Consider the following 20,382-nt stretch of genomic DNA (forward strand, 5'->3'; position numbering starts at 1 on the left):
TGGGGCTGCTTTCTACTTAGAGATCATGTTTGTTGGACAGCTGGCCAGAATCCAGGAAAAGACCTTTAAGAAGATGGCTTTCCTTAGTTTCAGAGAATGAAGAACTCGAGTTTAAAATGTTAGTAGTGAGTGTAAAACAACAGTAAAAGGACATCTGAGAAATCAATACCATCAGTTCCACCTTCATCAGCAGTCTGTTGTTCTGTAGAAGAAGAAGGTTTGTAAGCTAAGTCACAAGGTCAAAAAAGCAAACAATGCAAGTTCAGTGAAAACAAATGGGGAAGCAAGATATCATCATGAGCATTTCTATCAAAGCACTGTCAACATGTTAGAAATAAACACAAGTCAACATGAGCTGACTCTGTGCTAGTTTGAAGCTAGCTAGAATATTGTGGTGAGAAGAGTTAGATGCTAGGCTGTGAAAAGGAAACAGTGCTGATGTCTACTGCACTCATAGGCTTGCTGAGATGTATAAGAACAAGAACATAAATATAGGTAAGGGAGTTACTCTCTGTATCTTGGTGCTGCATGAACGTCTCTCTCTCCCTAACTTGCTGCCTGACTAATCCTTCTGCTTCCTACCCTCCCTGACTGACCCTCCAGACTCTACCTTTAGCATAAGGCAAAGTCTGAGGTAAGGTAGAGGGGTGGGGAGAAGGTGGAAGGGTGGTTGAGAGCCCCTCCTGGGGACTCTGGTTTCTGGGAGGGCTGTTGTGTTTCTGTATTACTTTCAAACTTGCCTATTTCTGTCTATAGCTGTAAATAGTGTAACTATCTGCTTGTATCTTGTGTTAAGCTGTAAATACAAAGCTTCACTCTTCAAATTCCCAGCAGCTGAGTCTAGTCTGGGTGACTTTCTTAAGTGTGTGGGGGGCAGGTAACACCCAAACCATCACACAGAAGAAGACACTACTCAAACACACTCAATACAATTCCACCAATCCAGAAAACTGACTGAACTGAAGCTCTTTTTATGTTATTATTCCTGGGCAGTAACTTCTGTTACTTATTGGTTGGGTCTTTCAGTCAGGCAGTGCATGAAAAGATTCCTTCCACTGCCACTCCTGATTTGCTGGTCTGATTTCAATGCTTACAAGCAGAAACAGCTAACTGTGAAACAGGAAACAGTCTGAGCTCAAATTAAAAGGTGTTAAAATCTAATCTGGAACAGAACCTATTCCATGAGAGGCTCAGAGACTGCCCACTGCATCTCCTCACACATTAGTTAGCATTCTGCAGCTCTAAGGGTGTGTTGTAAAGATCTGAGATGCAATACATTAACAGACTACAGTTGAGGGGGGTTTGTTTTGTCTATCATCGGCCTTAGCACACCATTACATGTACTGTGTTTAAAGGACTTGGAATTAATTCATCATTGTATGTTGCAATTCCCCTTCTCTGATGGTTTGAGACTGGCAATGCAACACTGCCAGGTTGTATTGCCCATGTGGCTCCTTTTCTAGCTCTTACCAAAGTAAAAAAGCCAGCTCTGAGTCTGAGCAGCACTTCAGAGCAAGTGCAGATGTGGTTCTTTGCCCAGGAATTAACCCACAGATTTGGTTGGAAGATCCAAGATAGGAAAGGGCACCCAGGTCCCTGTGGACAGCAATGCAGCTGCCAGTGTTCACACCCAATATTCTGTGACTTTAGCTGTGCTACTCACCAGGTTTGCCCTCTGAATCTGGAGTTACAGAGCCTCCCCATGACCATCTCTTCTGTCGCGTCTCCAGCCGCTGGTTCCGTTCCAGGGTGCGATGCATAACGGCTTCATATCGCTCCTAGCAAACAACAGCTTTATGAAGCTTGCAACTATAAAGCACAGTTGTGCCAGGGCATAAAATAGGTAGTTTTATTCTCCCCACCTCTCCCCCCTAGTCTGCTTTATTTACCCTGTCTGACCATAGAATCACAGAATCAATCAGGCTGGAAGAGAGCTCCAAGCTCAGCCAGTCCAACCTAGCACCCAGCCCTGGCCAAGCAACCAGACCATGGCACTAAGTGCCCCAGCCAGGCTTGGCTTCAACACCTCCAGGCACAGCCACTCCACCACCTCCCTGGGCAGCCCATTCCAATGCCAATCACTCTCTCTGACAACAACTTCCTCCTCATATCCAGCCTAGACCTGCCCTGCCACAGCTTGAGGCTGTGTCCCCTTCTTCTGTTGCTGCTTGCCTGGCAGTAGAGCCCAACCCCACCTGTCTACAGTCTCCCTTCAGGGAGCTGCAGACAGCAATGAGCTCTGACCTGAGCCTCCTCTTCTACAGGCTCTGCACACCCCCAGCTCCCTCAGCCTCTCCTCACAGGGCTGTGCTCCAGGCCCCTCCCCAGCCTTGCTGCCCTTCTCTCAACACCTTCCAGCACCTCAACACCTCTCTGCAATGGAGGAGCCCAGAACTGGACACAGCACTCAAGGGGTGGCCTGAGCAGTGCTGAGCACAGGGGCAGAAGAACCTCCCTTGTCCTACTGGCCACACTGTTCCTGATCCAGGCCAGGATGCTTTCATTGCAAAAGCTATCACACAAAGAATGTTATGGGCAATTAATGGTTTGCAACTCTGCAAACATTCTTAGGATGAGCTAAAGGCACAGATAATCTATTCTACCCTTTACTTAAAACAGTCACCAGATTTCCTATTGAGGAAACAACACCACTTACTTTCTAAAGAGGGATGAACCCCAAAACTGAGCAAAAAGAATTGCTTAACCTCTAAATGGTTGATATTCTGAAGCCCTTTCAAAAAGGTGATAACAACTCTCCATTATACAACAAGACCTCTAAGGTTATTTGCATTTTCAGAGCACTGTACAAGCACTGAGCCAAGCCTTAGCTGATATTGGTATTAACAGAGGTGTGATCACAGGATGTTAGGGGTTGGAAGGGATCTCTGGAGATCTCTGAGTCCAACCCCCCTTGTCAGAGCAGGGCCATAGAATCTTATTTGGGTCACACAGGAACACATCCAGATGAGTCTTGAAAGTCTCCACAATCTCTCTGGGGAGCCTGTTCCAGGGCTCTATGAGCCTTATAATAAGGAAGTCCTTCCTCTTGTTGAGGTGGAACTTTCTATGCTGTAGCTGACATCCACTGCCCCTTGAGCTATCCCAGAGCCTGTCCCTTCCTTCCTGAACCCCAGTCCTCAGATATTTATAGACATTGATCAGATCCCCTCTTAGTCTTCTCCTCTTCAGGCTAACCAGCCCCAGAGCTCTCAGCCTTTCCTCATCAGGCAGTGCTGCAGTCCCTTCTTCATTCTTGTAGTTCTTGCACTCTCAAGTAGATCCCTGTCCCTCTTGAACTGGGGAGCCCAGAACTGGATGCAATATTCTAGGTGGGGCCTCGCTGGGGCAGAGTAGAGGAGAAGGAGAACCTCCCTTGATCAGCAGAAATAGCAAGACGTGAATGCAACTGCAAAAAAGACCAACTCCAGATCTCAGCAACCACTGCTGGCAGGACAAAGACGACTGAAAGACACTGTCTCTAGACAAGTAGCTGCTAATGGCAGGGGGAGCTTTAGCTCTTGTGCATAAAGATGAACTGCAACCAGGTTGGACTGCTTCTTCCGAGCCAGGTCATCTGTCAACAACAGATTTCTCTTCTGGAAGAGTCAAATCCTAAGTGACCTTTTGAAGCAGTGTTTACTGCTGGTACACTCCATGAAGATGCCAAGGGGACTCATTATCCCAACATTTCTCTCCCTCGAGGACACAAGACTTTCACCTTCTTTCAACACTACTTCACAACACCAAGAAAGTCACAACACATAACAGACAAAGTAAACTTGGAAGGAAGGGAGGAAATATTCTATTCAGTGACAAAAGACAAAATTAGAAGTTTGTGTTTGAAATATAAGGCTTAGCTTCCCCTCTGTTAAAGAAACCTGAACTAGAGTTTACCTAAGGTGCCAGAGCACCCAGACATTATGTAATCTGTAGATGATATTTCAGAGGCTCACAGGATGTTAGAGGTTGGAAGGGATCCAAGGAGATCATCCAGTCCAACCCCCCTGCCAGAGCAGGACAGTACTATCCAACTCAGATCACAGGAACACATCCAGACAGGCCTTGAAAGGCTCCAGAGAAGGAGACTCCACAACCTCTCTGGGCAGCCTGTGCCAGTGCTCTGGGACCCTTACAGGAAAGAAGTTCCCCCTGGTGTTAAGGTGGAACCTCCTGTGCTGCAGCTTACACCCATTGGTCTTTGTCCTGTCCCAGAGAGCAAATAAGCAGAGCCTGTCCCCCCGCTCCTGGCAGCCTTCAGATAGTTAACAAACATTTATCAAATCCCCTCTAAGTCTTCTCTTTTCCAGACTAAGAAGTCCCAAGTCTCTCAGCCTCTCCTCATAAGCCATGCCCTCTAGCCCCCTAATCATCCTCCTAGCCCTCCACTGGAGTCTCTCCAGCAGATCCCTGTCCTTCTTAAACTGGGGAGCCCAAAATTGAACACAGTATTCAAGATGAGGTCTCACTAGGGCAGAGTAGAGAGGGAGGAGAACTGCAGTGAGATCCTGCAGTGAGGTAATTCTTGAAAGTCACAGTTAAGACACAGGCTTCCTTTTACAAAAGACAAATCAGTTATTAGCTCAAGACATCAACATAGGAAGGTGTACAGCTGTGCAGAGTAACTAGAAGGCAGGTAATTTAATCCTAGCTATAGCTATCTGCCTTCAAGGCTTTCTTAAGCAGAGAACATTTTTTTCTCCACAGTATTTGCTGCTGCTTCTGTTTTATTTAAGGAAGTGAGATTTGGCTGAAATACCAAACAAGAATGTTGGAGACTATGTGGGGCTTTTTATGCTCTTCTATCTATTAAATTTACTACTGTAGATGGTATTTTGCTGGCAAATATTGTCAAACTAAGAGTTAACTTCTTTAAAATGAGTATTTTCTAATGTTACATGAGTACCAAAGTCAAAATCTGTTTTCACCTTCTGGTTGAAAGCACAGTTCACACATCAAGTGCATACTGTTTTCCCACCTGCTGGACTCCTCATGTAGAACTCTCCATGTACAAGGTCATTTTCCTTCAGGGACCAAGTAAAAGGCAAGGCTAACACCAATCAAACACTCCTTGGCCAGGCTTTCCTCAATTACTCACCCTGGTAGCCACTTAAAACATGTCATCCTCAAAAGTACATGAATAGATGTGCTGTAGACTTAGGGGTAACACTTGGGAGTGCAGAGCTAACTCTTGGAGTGTAAGGGATGTTTTTTGCTTACAGAGATGATACTGTACTGGACTGCATTCAAGGCCCACTCAATCATTTCTGCTTGTTCTCCAGCAATGCAAACTATTCCATGAATTTCCAATGGAATAGAAATCTGAACACATGCAGGAGCTGACTACAGATAACCAAACTGTGGTTTGACTACTGACACTCAAAAAGGGTAATGATGGCTGAGCTCCAAGGGAACAGCCAGCCAGGCTTAAAAGCTCTTCCTCAATGACCCACAGCATCAAAGCACAGGTCTGTGTCACACCTTTTACAGCTGACATCTTGGAACCCTTGCCAAACTTGCAGGACATCTGAGAGGCACTAGAAGAGATCCTCTTCAAAAAGCATGGCCTAAGATTTTCTTCTGCTTGATGAATTCGCAGCAAGCACTGCAAACCCAACACTGCCCTGCTGGTCTGTGAGCAATCAAAGCAAAGGCAAAGAGTGGAGCAAGGACAGTCAAGATTGGAGTAAGAACAGTTCAAAGAAGCAAATGGTTACTACACTGGTAACAATTCTCTAACAGCCTAATACAGGATGGTAACCTGTCATTTAGAAGAACTGAAAGAATGTGAGCCTCTTAGGCCAGAGAGTGGCTCCCAAGAAGCAAGACAGAGAATTAAGGGAAAGCCTGTGACCTGCCACCCATGTTGATTTACTAAGGATCTACAAAGTGCACCAAAAGAAATCTAGATATATGGGGTGAGGTTTCTGTTCAGGTGAGAAATAACCAGTGGGCAAACAGCTCCTGAAACCCTCAGTGCCTCAGCTCTAGCTCAAGCCAGACCTGGGATGGGGAAGGAGGACCTGTGTGCATAGGCCATGATACAGACACAGAAAATACTTCTGTTCCAGTAGAGTCACCATTTCTGTACCTTTCTATTTCACACCACTTCAGAGCATGGTCACATAGGAAAACAACACAGGAGTGTCTTTAAAATTACACAACTTTGAGGTGTGGTACCTTTTCCTCCTCTATCTTTTGTTTTCTCTTTTCTTCCACCGCTGCCCTCCGCTGCTCTTCTTTCTGCTTCTGTTCTTTTAGCTTCCTCTGCCTTTCTTCTAACTGTTTCTCATACTGGAGTTTTGCTTTTCTCTCCTTTTCCAGGATCTGTGTCTCTTTGGCAGCTGTAAATTTGTAAGGAAAAAAAGGAAAAGTCAAACTGTTCAGTGCCATCAAGAAAAATCATCACTACTTTAAAACCTACAGCAAGGTTAGCTGGCAGAGCCGGATGACATCGTACATGATGACAGAGGAGTCTTTAATTCTGCCTCAGGTTAGGCTGGAATTAGAACCTTTCCTGCCATTAGATTTTACTGTCTAGACAGGAATGTCAGGATATGCATATAGCCTGTGTTAAGCATATACTTTTCTTGCCATCATAACAGCAAGCTGAGCTATCCAAAGGCAGAATTTCCTATGTTGTGATTGTTTTCATTGTTGATTTTCAGAACAAGAGATAATGAAAAGGTTTAAAACATCAAGTGATAGGCTGGGGAAAGCTCATGGTTACTCCATCTGAGTTCAAAATACTTGTGTCACTACTTAACCACAGCTTCCACCTAGCTGTGTGCTCATTGACAGGAAGCTTCGAGTCATAGAGTGGTTTAGGTTGGAAGGGAACTCAAAGATCATCCAATTCCAATCCCCTGCCATAGGCAGGGACACCTCCAACTAGAACAGGCTGCCCAAGGCCTCATCCAATCTGGCCATGAACACCTCCAGGGAGGGAGCATCCACAACCTCTCTGGGCAACCTGTTCCAGTGACCTGAGCAACCTGTTCCACTGTCCTGGGCAACCTGTTCCACTGTCCTGTGACCAAATGTAAGTGGCTGCATACACAGTGGAAATCTTTTCCATGGCTAGACAGATGAAATGAGCTGAGAGGCCAGATAATTACACCAGCAACTCCTAGTCAGCATAGAGCATGGTGTGCTTTAGAAAGTGAGCCCCATCCACCTGAGCATTTCACCAACCATCAGCTCTTCTCGATGATGTACAGAATCATAGCATGGTTTGGGTTGGAAGGGACTTCCAAAGGGCACCTAGTCCTAATCCCCCTGCAGCAATCAGGCTGCTCAAAGCCATTTTGAACCTGCCCTTGAATATCCCCAAGCACAGGGCCTCAACTACCTCCCTGGACAACCTGTTCCAGCATTGCACCACCCTCATGGTGCAGGACTTGTACCTAACATCCAATCTAAACCTCCTCTTCTGTAATTTCAAACCCTTGCCCCTCATCCTATCACTACAGGCCTTTGAAATCAGTCCCTCTTGTAGCTCCCTTCAGACACTGGAAGGCCACTATCAGGTCTCCCTGGAGCCTTATCTTCAGTCTGAAAAACCTCAGCTCCCACAGCCTGCCTTCATAGGAGAGGTGCTCCAGCCCCTAATCATCTTTGTGGCATCTACACCCAAGACCCTCAAAATGCTTTTGAGCTGTGTCCTAATCCTATCCTCTGTGTGTGTAAGGGTAACAGAATCCTTCCTGTCACCGTGTCTCTCTGCTCTTACATTAAGAAACACACAGGCCAGAGAGATATCACTCCTCACAATCTGGGAGACCAAGAAGCAGATCTGCAGGGCATGCCATGGCCCTTTCACTCTTGCTGCACATACATGCACTGCTTCACAACACAGCATAAAGCTGGGCAAGAGGTTTATGTTCTTCCCTAGGTCTCAATTCTTTGTTGTGATAAAGTGTACGGTGCTGACACTTCAAGCCAGGGCCCATGTCAGATTGCTAACAAAGGAAGCAGTGTTCACAGAAGCAAAGCCACTCAGCTAGCTAAAGCTTTCCTCTGAATCAGTATTCCCCAAACTTCAGTCTTCAAGGAGACAGGAAGCAGCTCTAAGCAAAACAATTTTACTTTCAAGGTTGCTTTTTTTGCTGAGGTTTTCAATGAGAAATTGGCTTCATTAGCTTGGTGGTCACTAAGATATGGATGGTCTAAAAAGGTTCTGGATAAGTTTTCTTCTCTAGTACAGCTCCTTTTAGATTTACAGATGGTCTGTGATGCAAGACCAAGAGCAGAGATCTCCTCTCACAGAAGGTCTCTCAGACCACCTCTTGTCAGCAGCAAGAGAAGGTCTCTCAGACCACCTCTTGTCAGCAGCAAGAGAAGGTCTCTCAGACCACCTCTTGTCAGCAGCAAGAGAAGGTCTCTCAGACCACCTCTTGTCAGCAGCAACAGGTGAGGAAATGGCATTTTAATAGACATGAAAATACCATGTAGCTTTTCTCGCTCTTCTCTACGCTCCCTGGCCAGCCTTTGTCTTTCTTCTGTTCTCAGAGTGGAGCCATCTATCACTGTCAGAAGAAGAAGATGCATTAACTGTGAGTTATTGTGAACATTCAAAGTCAAAAAAGCCTTTAATATCAAATACAACTTCTTGAGAGATGCACATTACCAAAGCACTGCATGCATTATAGATCTTTAATGAAAAAAAAAAATCATAGGAAGCTGGATCCCCTTTCTTTTGCCCTCTTTCCATTCTCTTCCAGAAACCAATCCCCTCTTTTTAACAGGTGCAGCAGAAAGCAAAAAGAGTATTAAAAGGGCCAAGGCCTACAGTCAAAAGAAAGCCTGAGCAGAAGTCAGAAGTGTGAGAACAGACCCTTATTACAAAGTCAGCTCTTGATTCTCACTCTTGGAAGTATTAATTCCTCTGATCAAGAATTACAAGAACCTAGGAAAACTCAGTCTGAGAACAGATAGCTCAGCAAATTCAATGTCCTGTAGGATAGCCAGTCTGCAAGCTAAGAAGAACCAAGACTGCTTAAGTCCTTGCAGGTATAAAAACCTGAATTTCAGCAAGAAATGACCTGGTAACCCAAGTAGAGCACCAAAAAAAACCCCAAATCATTTATTTGCTGTTAGGCCTCATTGAAAGGTTAAAACAGCTTCATCAACTGAACTCTTGAGACTCTTAGGAGCAAAAGTCTGTCATTAAAACCAGACCTTCAACAAATCTACAAACCACCTACCAGGTGTTTTATGCTCTGATGCTCCATGAACGAAGAGCACTAAACTTTGATTTAAAAGCTGTTTTAATTCATTCCTCATTACTTCTCCCTTGTGAGCTCAACACTTAAGAACATACATTAAGGACAAATGACCAATAATTATACCTGGTTTAGTTGCTGTCTTTATATTTATTGAGGTCTGGACTGCAAGAGGGCTCATGCCACTTTGGATTCTTCTTTCTTCTGCTATGGCTTGGGCTGCAGCAACTGTGAGAAAGAATGATTCTGTATCAACAAAAGCTCTACAACCCAAACTCATAAAACAAATACATAAAATTCTGTCTGAGCCTTTTATTAAATAACTAATTGGGGACTACTCAACCTGTAAGGAGGAAAAAAAACCTGTTAAATAAGGTTTCAGACACAGCACAGCTTCTCTTTAGAAAAAACTACAGTTACAAACTGTAATGTTCAGGTTGAGAGAGTTGGGATTGTTCAGTGTGGAAAAGGGTCCAGAGATACCTTGGAGCAGACTCCCACTATCTGAGGGAGGCTACAAGACAGCTCAGGGAAGAGACTTTTCACCAAGGCATGGAGTAACAGGATGAGGAGCAGTGGCTTCAAACTGGAAGAAGCTGGATGAGACACTAGGAAGAATTTCTCCATGGGTGTGCTGAGCTACTAGAACAGGCTGCCCAGAGAAGCTGTGAAGGCACCAAGCCTGGCAACGTTCAAGGCCAAATGGTATGGGACCACCTGCTCTAGAAAGGTGTCTCTGCCCAAGGCAAGGGGGATGGAACCCAAACTAGTCTGTGATATTTAAAATGATGTATTGCAAAGAGTACATAATCAAGCAGGTTGGAAGAGATCTCCAAGATCATCCAGTCCAACCTAGCACCCAGCCCTGTCAATCAACCAGACCATGGCACTAAGTGCCCCAGCCAGGCTTGGCTTCAACACCTCCAGCCACGGCCACTCCACCACCTCCCTGGGCAGCCCATTCCAATGCCAATCACTCTCTCTGACAACAACTTCCTCCTAATATCCAGCCTAGACCTCCCCTGCCGCAGCTTGAGACTGTGTCCCCTTGTTCTGCTGCTGGTTGCCTGGCAGCAGAGCCCAACCCCACCTGGCTACAGCCTCCCTTCAGACTGTAGCAAAGGACTAGAGAGTTTAAACAAACACACATTAAATAGCTGAACTGCAGGGCTATGACTTCCAGCTACTCACACAGAAATTAAATGCTTGCAATATTTGTGTTGCTAAATAACATAAGCCATGAAGCAGTCAGGAAGAGTAATTTATTGCTTAGCACAGATTTGCTTCATTTTGGTATCAGCTTTTACAGACTCAAAGGACCTTAGAGGCTGGAAGGGACCTCTAGAGATCATCATGTCCAACCCACTTGCTAAAAGCAGGATTGCCTAGGGTAGTCCTTACAGGAATGTACTCAGGTGGGTTTGGAAAGTCTCCAGAGAAGGAGACTCCATAACTTCTCTGAGCAGCCTGCTCCAGGGCTCTGCCACCCTCACTGTAAAGAAGTTTCTCCTCATGTTGAGGTGAAACCTTCTCTGTTCCAGTTTGTAACTGTTTCTCCTTGTCATATTGCTGCTTACCACCAAAAAGAGCTTGGCACTCTCCACTTGACACCCACCCCTCAGATATTTGTGCACACTGATGAGACCTCCTCTCAGTCTTCTCCTCTCCAGACTAAACAGCCCCAGGGCTCTCAGTCTCTCTGCTATGGGAGATGTTCAAGTCCCCCCAGTCATTCTTGCAGCTGTCTGCTGGATGCTGTCCAGCAGGTCCCTGTCTCTCCTGAACTGCAGGCCCCAAAACTGGACACAGTATTCCAGGTGTCTCACCAGAGCAGAGCAAAGGGGGAGAACCTTCCTAGTCCTGCTGGCCATACTTTTCCTGATGCCCTCCTGGATGCCTTTGGCTCTTTTAGCCACAAGGGCACATTGCTGCCCATGCAGAACTTTCTGCCCACCAGCACTCCAAGGTCTTTCTCCACAGAGCTGCTTTCCAGCAGGGCAGCCCCAAACCAGTACAGGTGCATGTTGTTATTCCTTAGATGCAGGACTCTGCACCTGTCCTTACTGAACTTCAGGTGATTTCAATTCAACTCATCACCCTTAGGGTGTGAAATGTTCCAGAGAAATCAGGTTGGGTAATAACCTGCAAGACAGCACTACCCCATTTTCCTGCACAGCTTTGAACAAGAGTGAACAAGTGTGTGAGTGCACAAGTGTGCAGCCAGCAGTGTGCACTTGCAGCCCAGAAAGCCAACCAGATCCTGGGCTGCAGCAGTAGCAGTGTGGCCAGCAGGGCCAGGGAGGTGACTTTCCCCCTCTAGTCTGCTCTGCTGAGACCCCACCTGGAGTACTGCTGCCAGTTCTGGTGCCCCCATTTCAAGAGGGATGTGGAGATGCTGGAGTGTGTCCAGAGCAGGGCCAGGAGGATGCTCAGAGGGCTGCAGCAGCTCTGCTGTGAGCACAGACTGAAAGAGTTGGGGCTGTGCAGGCTGGAGCAGAGGAGGCTCCCAGGTGAACTTCTTGTGGCCTTGCAGGATCTGAAGGGGGCTACAGAAAAGCTGGGGAGGGACTTTTTAGGCTCTCAGGTAGTGCCAGGAGTGGGGGGAATGGAGCAAAGCTGGAGGTGGGGAGAGTCAGGCTGGAGGTGAGGAGGAAGTTGTTGAGCATGAGAGTGGTGAGAGGCTGCAATGGGTTGCCCAGGGAGGTGGTTGAGGCCCCATGGTTGGAGGTGTTTGAGGCCAGGCTGGCTGAGGCTGTGTGCAGCCTGCTCTAGGGTAGAGTGTCCCTGGGCATGGCAGGGGGGTTGGAACTGGCTGCTCCTTGTGGTCCCTTCCAACCCTGAATGATTCTATGATTCTAAGTGACACCTTGTTCTCACCTTGGCTGGCAGATACAGAGAGATCAACCTGGTTCTTACAGAAAAGTCAGGGCACACATTGTGCAGTCAAGCAGACATAAGAAAGCACATGCCTGTTCTACACTGAAAAAGCAATCCACAGAAGTAGCACCCCAAGTGCCCTGCTTTTAAGGGGGAAGAGCAGAATTTGGTGCTACACTTAAAAGAGGCCACAGCTTTGTCAATGATCTCAGGCTTCCCTTTAATAGACTAGTGCAGAATGCAAAGGAGGAAGGAAGAGTCTCCCTCTTCCCCATGCATTGCCATGACAACTAGTTGTGTTATGGTAATAGCCCTCCCTAAGGCTGTGCCCAAGAACAATCACCTCAAAGTGTCTAATCCCATGTGATGCCAGTGATAAATGCCCATTACAATACTTATTCAGCAGTTCTCAATTGTCACCCGCAGCTGCTGCCACGTCTTGAATTAATTATTCATTGCAGCACCAAAACAAAGTCTTCCTCAGTTCCATCCCATGTATCTTCTGAGGATCCTTTCTAACTGAAATCAGAGACCAGATACCCACTGACATGGTTAGATCACCAATAGGTAATTTTTCATTGCAGCATCAAACAAAAGTCTTCCTCAGTTCCATCCCATGTATCTTCTGAGGATCCTTTCTAACTGAAATCAGAGACCAGATACCCACTGACATGGTTAGATCACCAATAGGTAATTTTTCATTGCAGCATCAAACAAAAGTCTTCCTCAGTTCCATCCCATGTGTCTTCTGAGGATCCTTTCTAACTGAAATCAGAGACCAGATACCCACTGGCATGGTTAGATCACCAATAGGTAATTTTTCATTGCAGCACCAAACAAAAGTCTTCCTCAGTTTCATCCCATGTGTCTTCTGAGGATCCTTTCTAACTGAAATCAGAGACCAGACACCCACTGACATGGTAAGATTAGCAATAGGTAAAGAGAAGAGCTCCAAAAGGGGCTCGCTCTGTAGTAAGCAAGCTCAAAAGGGGCTCACTATGCAGACCAGAAGTCAATCAAGAAGCTGATTTTGTACACTGCTGCATGGCACACAGATGGGAATCAAGCCCCAAAACTCACCAAGTGCAGAACAGTAAAACTGGTCTCAAAATCATTAGATGTGAAAACAGCCTGAGGAAAATCAATCCACTACAGGGTTTTCTGGCAGCAAATATATGCAGGCAGGACACTGCTATCAAATGATGCCTCTGCAGATCACAAAGCCTCAAGGAACAGAACCTTCTTCAAATACTATTTGAAGTGAAAAACAGAAGCTCAGCTGCATCTTTTCTTCAGCCTCCACCAGCAAAAGGAGGAGAGACAGAAGGTGTCCAGGCAGACTGTGCCAACTCAGAAACAAACCCACCAGAATAATCTCACTGTACACCAACACCAGGCTTAATTAAGACCAACACTGGAAACTTTGCCTCAACTCTCAAAGTTCAAACATCCAAATTTCTGTAACAAAGTTACAGTAAACAGCAATCTGTAATTCAAACAGGTATAAAATTCAGCTTATTTTCCTTGCAGAACTGGAAAAACACAGACTTGATGGGTGGAGCACTCACTAGATAAAGATTTGGCTGGATGGTGGCATGCAGAGAGTAGATCAAGGGCACAATGTCCACCTGGAGAGCAGTGCCAAGTGGTGTCCCTCAGGGGTCAGTGCTGGCACCAGTGCTGTTTGACATCTTTGTCACTGACATGGACAGAGGAATCAGTGCACCCTCAGCAGGTTTGCAGGTGGCACCAAGCTGTGTGGCACAGTCGACTTGCTAGAGGGCAGGGATCCATCCAGAGGGACCTGAGCAGGCTGCAGAGGTGTGCCCAGGCCAACCTCATAACATTAAACAACGCCAAGTGTAGGATCCTGCACCTGGGTTGGCACAATCCCAGGCACCAATCCAGGCTGGGTGGGGAATGGCTGAGAGCAGCCCTGAGGAACAGGACCTGGGGGTCTGGGCTGGTGAAAAGCTCAACAGAAGCCTGCAGTGTGAGTGCAGCCCAGACAGCAACCCTGTGCTGGGCTGCAGCAAGAGCAGTGTGGGCAGCAGGGCAAGGGAGGGGATTCTGCCCCTTGGCTCTGCTCTCCTCAGACCCCACCTGCAATCCTGGGTGCAGTTCTGGAGCCCCCAACACAAGAAGGACATGGAAGTGCTGGAGCCAGTCCAGAGGAGGCCACCAAGATGCTCAGAGGGCTGCAGCAGCTCTGCTCTGAGGACAGGCTACAAGAGTTGGGGCTGTGCAGACTGGAGAAAAGGATTCAAGGAAACCTTGGAGTGGCCTTCCAGGATCTGAAGGGGGCTACAGGAAAGCTGGGGAGGGACTGTTGACAAGGTCTGGTAATGACAGGATGAGGGGTTATGGGTTTGAACTGGCAGAGGGGAGATTTAGACTAGATGTTAGGAGGAAGATCTTTACAGTGAGGGTGGTGAGACACTGGCACAGGTGTCTTTGATCACATTGGGTGCTTCTGTGCTCCACAACCTCCCTGGGGGTGTTCAAGGCCAGGCTGGATGAGTCCTTGAGCAACCTGTTCTAGTGGGAGGTGTCCCTGCCTGCAGCAGGAGGTTGGAGCTGAGCTGGCTGATCCTTGAGGTCCTTTCCAACCTAGAGCATTCTATGATATCTTGCTGAACAAGACAATCATAATGGATGCAGAGTATTATGGCTTGATTTATTCATTTAAAAATCAACAAACACTTCAATAATGATCCTGATTATAAAGCACTCCTTAAAATATATGTCATAGCTGCAAAGCAATTAGTCAGCTGGAAAGCAATTAGTTCATCCTAACTAATTAAGGTTGAAAAAAAATTCCTTGGGAGGTTCTATAGAAGGGGAAAAGTAGGTTAGAGAAACAGTTCAGCCTGCAGAGGACACAGAGGTGAAAAGAAAAAGTCTACAAAAGCTTAGCCAAAGGATTTTTTTCTATGTCAATTAAAATATTTATATTCACTGCTCAGTGCTTCATTATTTGCATAGAAACCTTCAGCAGGAGAGTGGTGAGAGGCTGGAATGGGCTGCCCAGGGAGGTGGTTGAGGCCCCATGGCTGGAGGTGTTTAAGGCCAGGCTGGCTGAGGCTGTGTGCAGCCTGCTCTAGGGTAGGGTGTCCCTGGGCATGGCAGGGGGCTTGGAACTGGCTGCTCCTTGTGGTCCCTTCCAACCCTAATTCTATGATTCCTGTTTACAGATTTGAAAGTGGCAGATTTTAGGGCCCTGGGAGTGCAACTCTGTGGTACACAGAAGCTATCCATTTAGCTAGCAGAAAGTTAGAACTGAAAGTAAAGAATGCATTTGAACAAAGGGTTATTAAAAGAGGAACAATTATCATATTAGATACATCCCTAAGATGTGGGAGCTCAATTACACTAAGTCAGAGAGGTTCATCAGTCCTTGTCAATTGTTATTTCCAAATTCCACATTCTACCACAGTAAGAGAATCATAGAATCACCTCACCCTAGAGTAGGCTGCACACAGCCTCAGCCAGCCTGGCCTCAAACACCTCCAGCCATGGGGCCTCAACCACCTCCCTGGGCAACCCATTGCAGCCTCTCACCACTCTCCTGCTCAACAACTTCCTCCTCACCGCCAGCCTGACTCTCCCCACCTCCAGCTTTGCTCCATTCCCCCCAGGCCTGTCACTCCCTCACAGCCTAAAATGTCCCTCTCCAGCTTTTTTGTAGCCCCCTTCAGATCCTGCAAGGCCACAAGAAGGTCACCTGGGAGCCTCCTCTGCTCCAGACCCAACAGCCCCAACTCTTTCAGTCTGTGCTCACAGCAGAGCTGCTGTAGCCCTCTCAGCATCCTCCTGGCCCTGCTCTGGACACACTCCAGCATCTCCACAGCCCTCTTGTCTCAGGGGCTCCAGAACTGGATGCAGTACTCCAGGTGGAGTCTCAGCAGAGCAGAGTAGAGGGGGAGAATCACCTCCCTGGCCCTGCTGGCCACACTTCTGCTGCTGCAGCCCAGGCTCTGCTTGGCTTTCTGGGCTGCAAGTGCACACTGCTGGCTCCTGTTGAGCTTCTGGTCCAGCAGCACCCCCAAGTCCCTCTCCTCAGGGCTGCTCTCCAGCCACTCACTGCCCAGCCTGCATTTGTGACGGGAATCATCTCGACCCAGATAAATTACCCTGTTGTACCCTGAAACCTTTAAAACACAACTAAGAGTTTATCTGGATTTATTGTGATAAACAAACCCCTTTTTTAAGCTCATTTAAATACTCTTTAGCATAGATGTCTGAGTTGTTTGGGGTCTGCTTTTCCATAATGAAGGTAGCAGTCTGTAATAGAGCAAAGCTTCACTGGAATGAATTTTCCACAAAAATCTAACCATCTCTGTAAAGTAAGGAATTCATCAGGACACCCTGGCATGGGAAATCAATCAATCACTCTGCTACAACCTGTGCCATGTGCTGGATCCCCAAGGAGTGTATTCATCAATACATTCAGCAAACTTCCTGAAGAAGACAAATTCTCCTGGAGGCAAATTAAATCTCATTTCTGTTTGGAGCTTCCCCTCCCACAGCAGTCACACTGAAGGCTTTCAGGACTGTAACTTATGAGCAGCATAATGAGTGTGCTTATTTTACAGTGGTCTGTCTTTAAATACTCAAAGCTAAAATCAATCAAAGTACAAGCTACACATGTGGCCAAGAATATTTGCAGTCATGCATAATAACATAGGGTTCCTGGGAGCATACAATTGTTAGGTGATTTGGGAAGCACTTTTCCTTCTGCACCCTCATCACTGTCTAGCCAGATGTATCATGGATAACCCAAACCAAGGGAAGCTCCAGAAAGGTGCCAGAAAAAGTCAGCTCTCCCAGTTTCACCTGTCAGCTCACTCACAGGGAGCATGGTGGCACTTCCCTTCACTGGTTAGGTTTGCAACGTGCCCTGAAGAGACCAGTGCTAAAAATAACACTCAAGTTCTATTTCAATCCTTGCACCCAGTTAATACCCTCGGCCCTTGCCAAGACTGCCAAAGGACCAATGCAGTTGCTGTTCTTAATAAACCTCATTAGGGACTGAAGTGGCTCCATCCCTTCACCTTAGCAAGGTTTAGGGCTTGCTGCTGAGACTCAGCCAGAGGCTGCTCCATGCACTCCAGTGCCAGACCAGAAAAAGAGAGCAGAATGTGCTGACTTTTGCAGCAATCATAGAATCATTTCATTAGGAAAAGATCATCAAGTCTAATCTTCAACCCATCTCCACCATGGCCATTAAACCATGTTTCAAAGTGCCATGTCCACACATTTCTTGAACACCTCCAGGGATGGTGACTCCTGGGCAGTCTGTACTGATGCCTGACCACTCTTGCAGAAAAGACATTTTCCTTACTGTCCAACCTAAACCTCCCCTGGTGCAAATTGAGGCTACTTTCTCTTGCCTATCACTTGATAGCAGGGAGAAGAGACCTGCCCCCACCTCACTCCAACCTCCTCTTGAACAGTTAGAATCATAGAACAGAATCATGGAATCAGCCAGGTTGGAAGAGATCTCCAAGCTCAGCCAGTCCAACCTAGCACCCAGCCCTATCCAGTCAACCAGACCATGGCACTAAGTGCCTCATCCAGGCTTGGCTTCAACACCTCCAGGTATGGTGACTCCACCACCTCCCCAGACAGCCCATTCCAATGCCAATCACTCTCTCTGGGAAGAGCTTCCTCCTAACATCCAGCCTAGACCTGCCCTGGTACAGCTCCAGGCTGTGTCCCCTTTTTCTGCTGCTGCTTGCCTGGCAGCAGAGCCCAACCCCACCTGGCTACAGCCTCCCTTCAGGGAGCTGCAGACAGCAATGAGCTCTGCCCTGAGCCTCCTCTGCTGCAGGCTGCACACCCCCAGCTCCCTCAGCCTCTCCTCATTGGGTTTGTGTTCCAGGCCCCTCCCCAGCCTTGTCACCCTTCTCTCAACACCTTCCAGCACCTCAACATCTCCTGGAATTGAGGAGCCCAGAACTGGACACAGCACTCCAGGGGTGGCCTGACCAGCGCTGAGCACAGGGGTACAAGAACCTCCCTTGTCCTGCTGCCCACACTGCTCCTCAGCCAGCCCAGGATGCCACTGGCTCTCTTGGCCACCTGGGCATGCTGCTGCCTCATCTTCAGCTCCTCTCTCCCAGCACCCCCAGCTCCCTCTCTGCCTGGCTGCTTTTAGCCACTCTGGCCCCAGACTGTAGTGCTGCTTGGGATTGTTGTGGCCAAAGTGCAGAACCCTGCACTTGGCCTTGTTCAATCTCATCCCATTGGCCTCTGCCCACCCATGCAGCCTGTCTAGATCCCTCTGCAGGGCTCTCCTACCTTCCAACAGATCAACACCTGCTCCTAGCTTGGTCGCTCCTAGTTGCAGAAAGCAATGAGGTAATTCTTATCCTTCTGGTTCTTATGATTTAAAAACTCAGCATACAAAAAAGCAATCCCAGGCTGAGCCTTTGACACAAAAGCTGGGAGGTCTCCTGAAGTAAGCATTGTTATGAGCATGAAGTGTTTTCACACAAGCTTAACAAGAAGCCAGTAAGCTTCCATAAACCAGAAGCAAACCTCTCAGCAAAGTAGCTCTGCAAGGTGCCATTTGTGTCTTGCTCCACTGTGGGCAGCCACTTTTTGTCTAGCAGATTGTTATTCCTTCCAGCAACACTGTTCAAACCCTTCTTCTTCTCACCAATTTTGCACATGCTTTGAAGGAAAGACAAGGGAAATCAGCATCCAAGACTGAGATTTCTGCACGCTGCTCTGTAAGCCGATTTCCTTCTGTTAATTAACACAGGTTAAGACAAATGGATGCAAGATCCTGTGTTAGATGCTTTAAATGAATCGGGTATTGGCTTTACACCGTTGTTTAAAGGACAGCAGGGGGAGGATGCACCTCACACAAACAGGTGGACAACACAAAGTTTCTAATGGGGAACAGAAGAGCCCTCTCTGAATGCATTCCTCTTCTCCCTGCCTTCCCTCTTCCTACTGTCTTTCCCTGTTGATCCTCACGTCCCATCTTTGGGCTGCAAGGACTGACATGCTCCACAACCAAACATGTGAGCCTCCCAGTAGGCATCTTCTGACAGACCAGCTGGAAGGCAGATGGTTTGTCTGGGCAGTCACCAGATGGGAAGCACACAGATCTCCAGAAAGCTGTGCATGCCGTCTCTCAGCTTCAGCAGACCAGAAGAGCTTCCTGTTGCTTATCCTTGCTCCAGACTATCTGTGTACACTTTCAATCTGTATTTATTCCCTGCACAGGATACCTATTTTATCACCTTTATGTGCTTTCCTCCCCCTGAGACCATTTCTGCAGCTAATTCTGTGCAACAACCTGAATTTCCTCCCAATGTTCAAGGCAGTTTAGGAGGATTTCTTCAGCTCATCCCAAATCTCAAACCCCACTGAAAAGCTCTTGACAAAAGGATTCCTTTGTAGGATATGAATTAGCAGGTCCATAAGTATGTGAGATGTACCTGCAGTAATGTCTGGCTTCTACCCCTCCTTACACAGCCATGCTCAGATTAAGAGCTGGAAACATTTTTAAAGTGTCAAATTCATATAATTAACAAAATGCTTCCTGTTTCTTATAAGGAAAGCTACAAAGACAGGACTGAAACCACCTCCAAGAGATGCTACTGTATTCATCCAGCCTAAGGCATGATCACAGAGGCACCAGGAAGGTTGCTAGCTAATTTCTGAGTTCATCTCTGCACATTTTTTCCCCAAGGGGAAGGACTTATTTAAATCAAGCTTGAATACAAGCACAGACCAAGGAATGAAACTTAGTCTTTAAAAGAATTGGCAGCCAACTCCAAAAACTTTCTACACTCAGAAATGCTTCACCACTGTCTGACAGCCACATCAGGCACCTACCACCCTTAGTCCATATGCAAGGGATAGGTGAATCACAGAACCATAGAATCAACCAGGTTGGAAGAGACCTCCAAGCTCATCCAGTCCAACCTATCCCCCAGCCCTATCCAGTCAACTAGACCATGGCACTAAGTGCCTCATCCAGTCTTTTCAACCTGTCTCCTACCAAGCCTTACTGATCCCTGTTGTTGCTTGCATTCCCTCACTTTAACCTTGCTCACACTGCTCAGCCAAGACCTTTGCTTCTCTCTACTTCATGGGAAAAGCAAATGCCAGCAGAATGCTTAAGGAGGACAGAGATGTCACCAGCTCTTGCAGAAGCCATCATACACTTGGTAAGAATCACAGGGCTGACAAGCTTAACCCACACCCTTTTCTGCAAAAAGACACCTGGCTTCCCAATTTGGGAACTTGTATTTGTAAGGTATGT

The 20,382-nt window shown here is 47.0% G+C and overlaps 1 protein-coding gene across 9 annotated transcripts in view; it reads right to left on the reverse strand.

Moving 5' to 3' along the window:
• Window positions 1-20,382, reverse strand: part of MAP7D3 (MAP7 domain containing 3) — a 68,445-nt gene that overhangs the window by 38,413 nt on the left and 9,650 nt on the right. For 8 of the 9 annotated variants that reach the window (XM_064159143.1, XM_064159142.1, XM_064159139.1 and 5 more), the window contains exons 2-6: window positions 9,348-9,449; window positions 8,445-8,525; window positions 6,178-6,341; window positions 1,664-1,778; window positions 170-202 (exon numbers count right to left, since the gene is read on the reverse strand). In XM_064159143.1, the coding sequence (XP_064015213.1) occupies window positions 170-202; window positions 1,664-1,778; window positions 6,178-6,341; window positions 8,445-8,525; window positions 9,348-9,449 (495 nt within the window). The remainder of the gene's footprint in view (window positions 1-169; window positions 203-1,663; window positions 1,779-6,177; window positions 6,342-8,444; window positions 8,526-9,347; window positions 9,450-20,382) is intronic. The other variant, XM_064159141.1, reaches the window with a different exon arrangement.

Source organism: Pogoniulus pusillus, chromosome 19 (genome assembly GCF_015220805.1).
Source record: "Pogoniulus pusillus isolate bPogPus1 chromosome 19, bPogPus1.pri, whole genome shotgun sequence".
NCBI classification, from domain to species: domain Eukaryota; kingdom Metazoa; phylum Chordata; class Aves; order Piciformes; family Lybiidae; genus Pogoniulus; species Pogoniulus pusillus.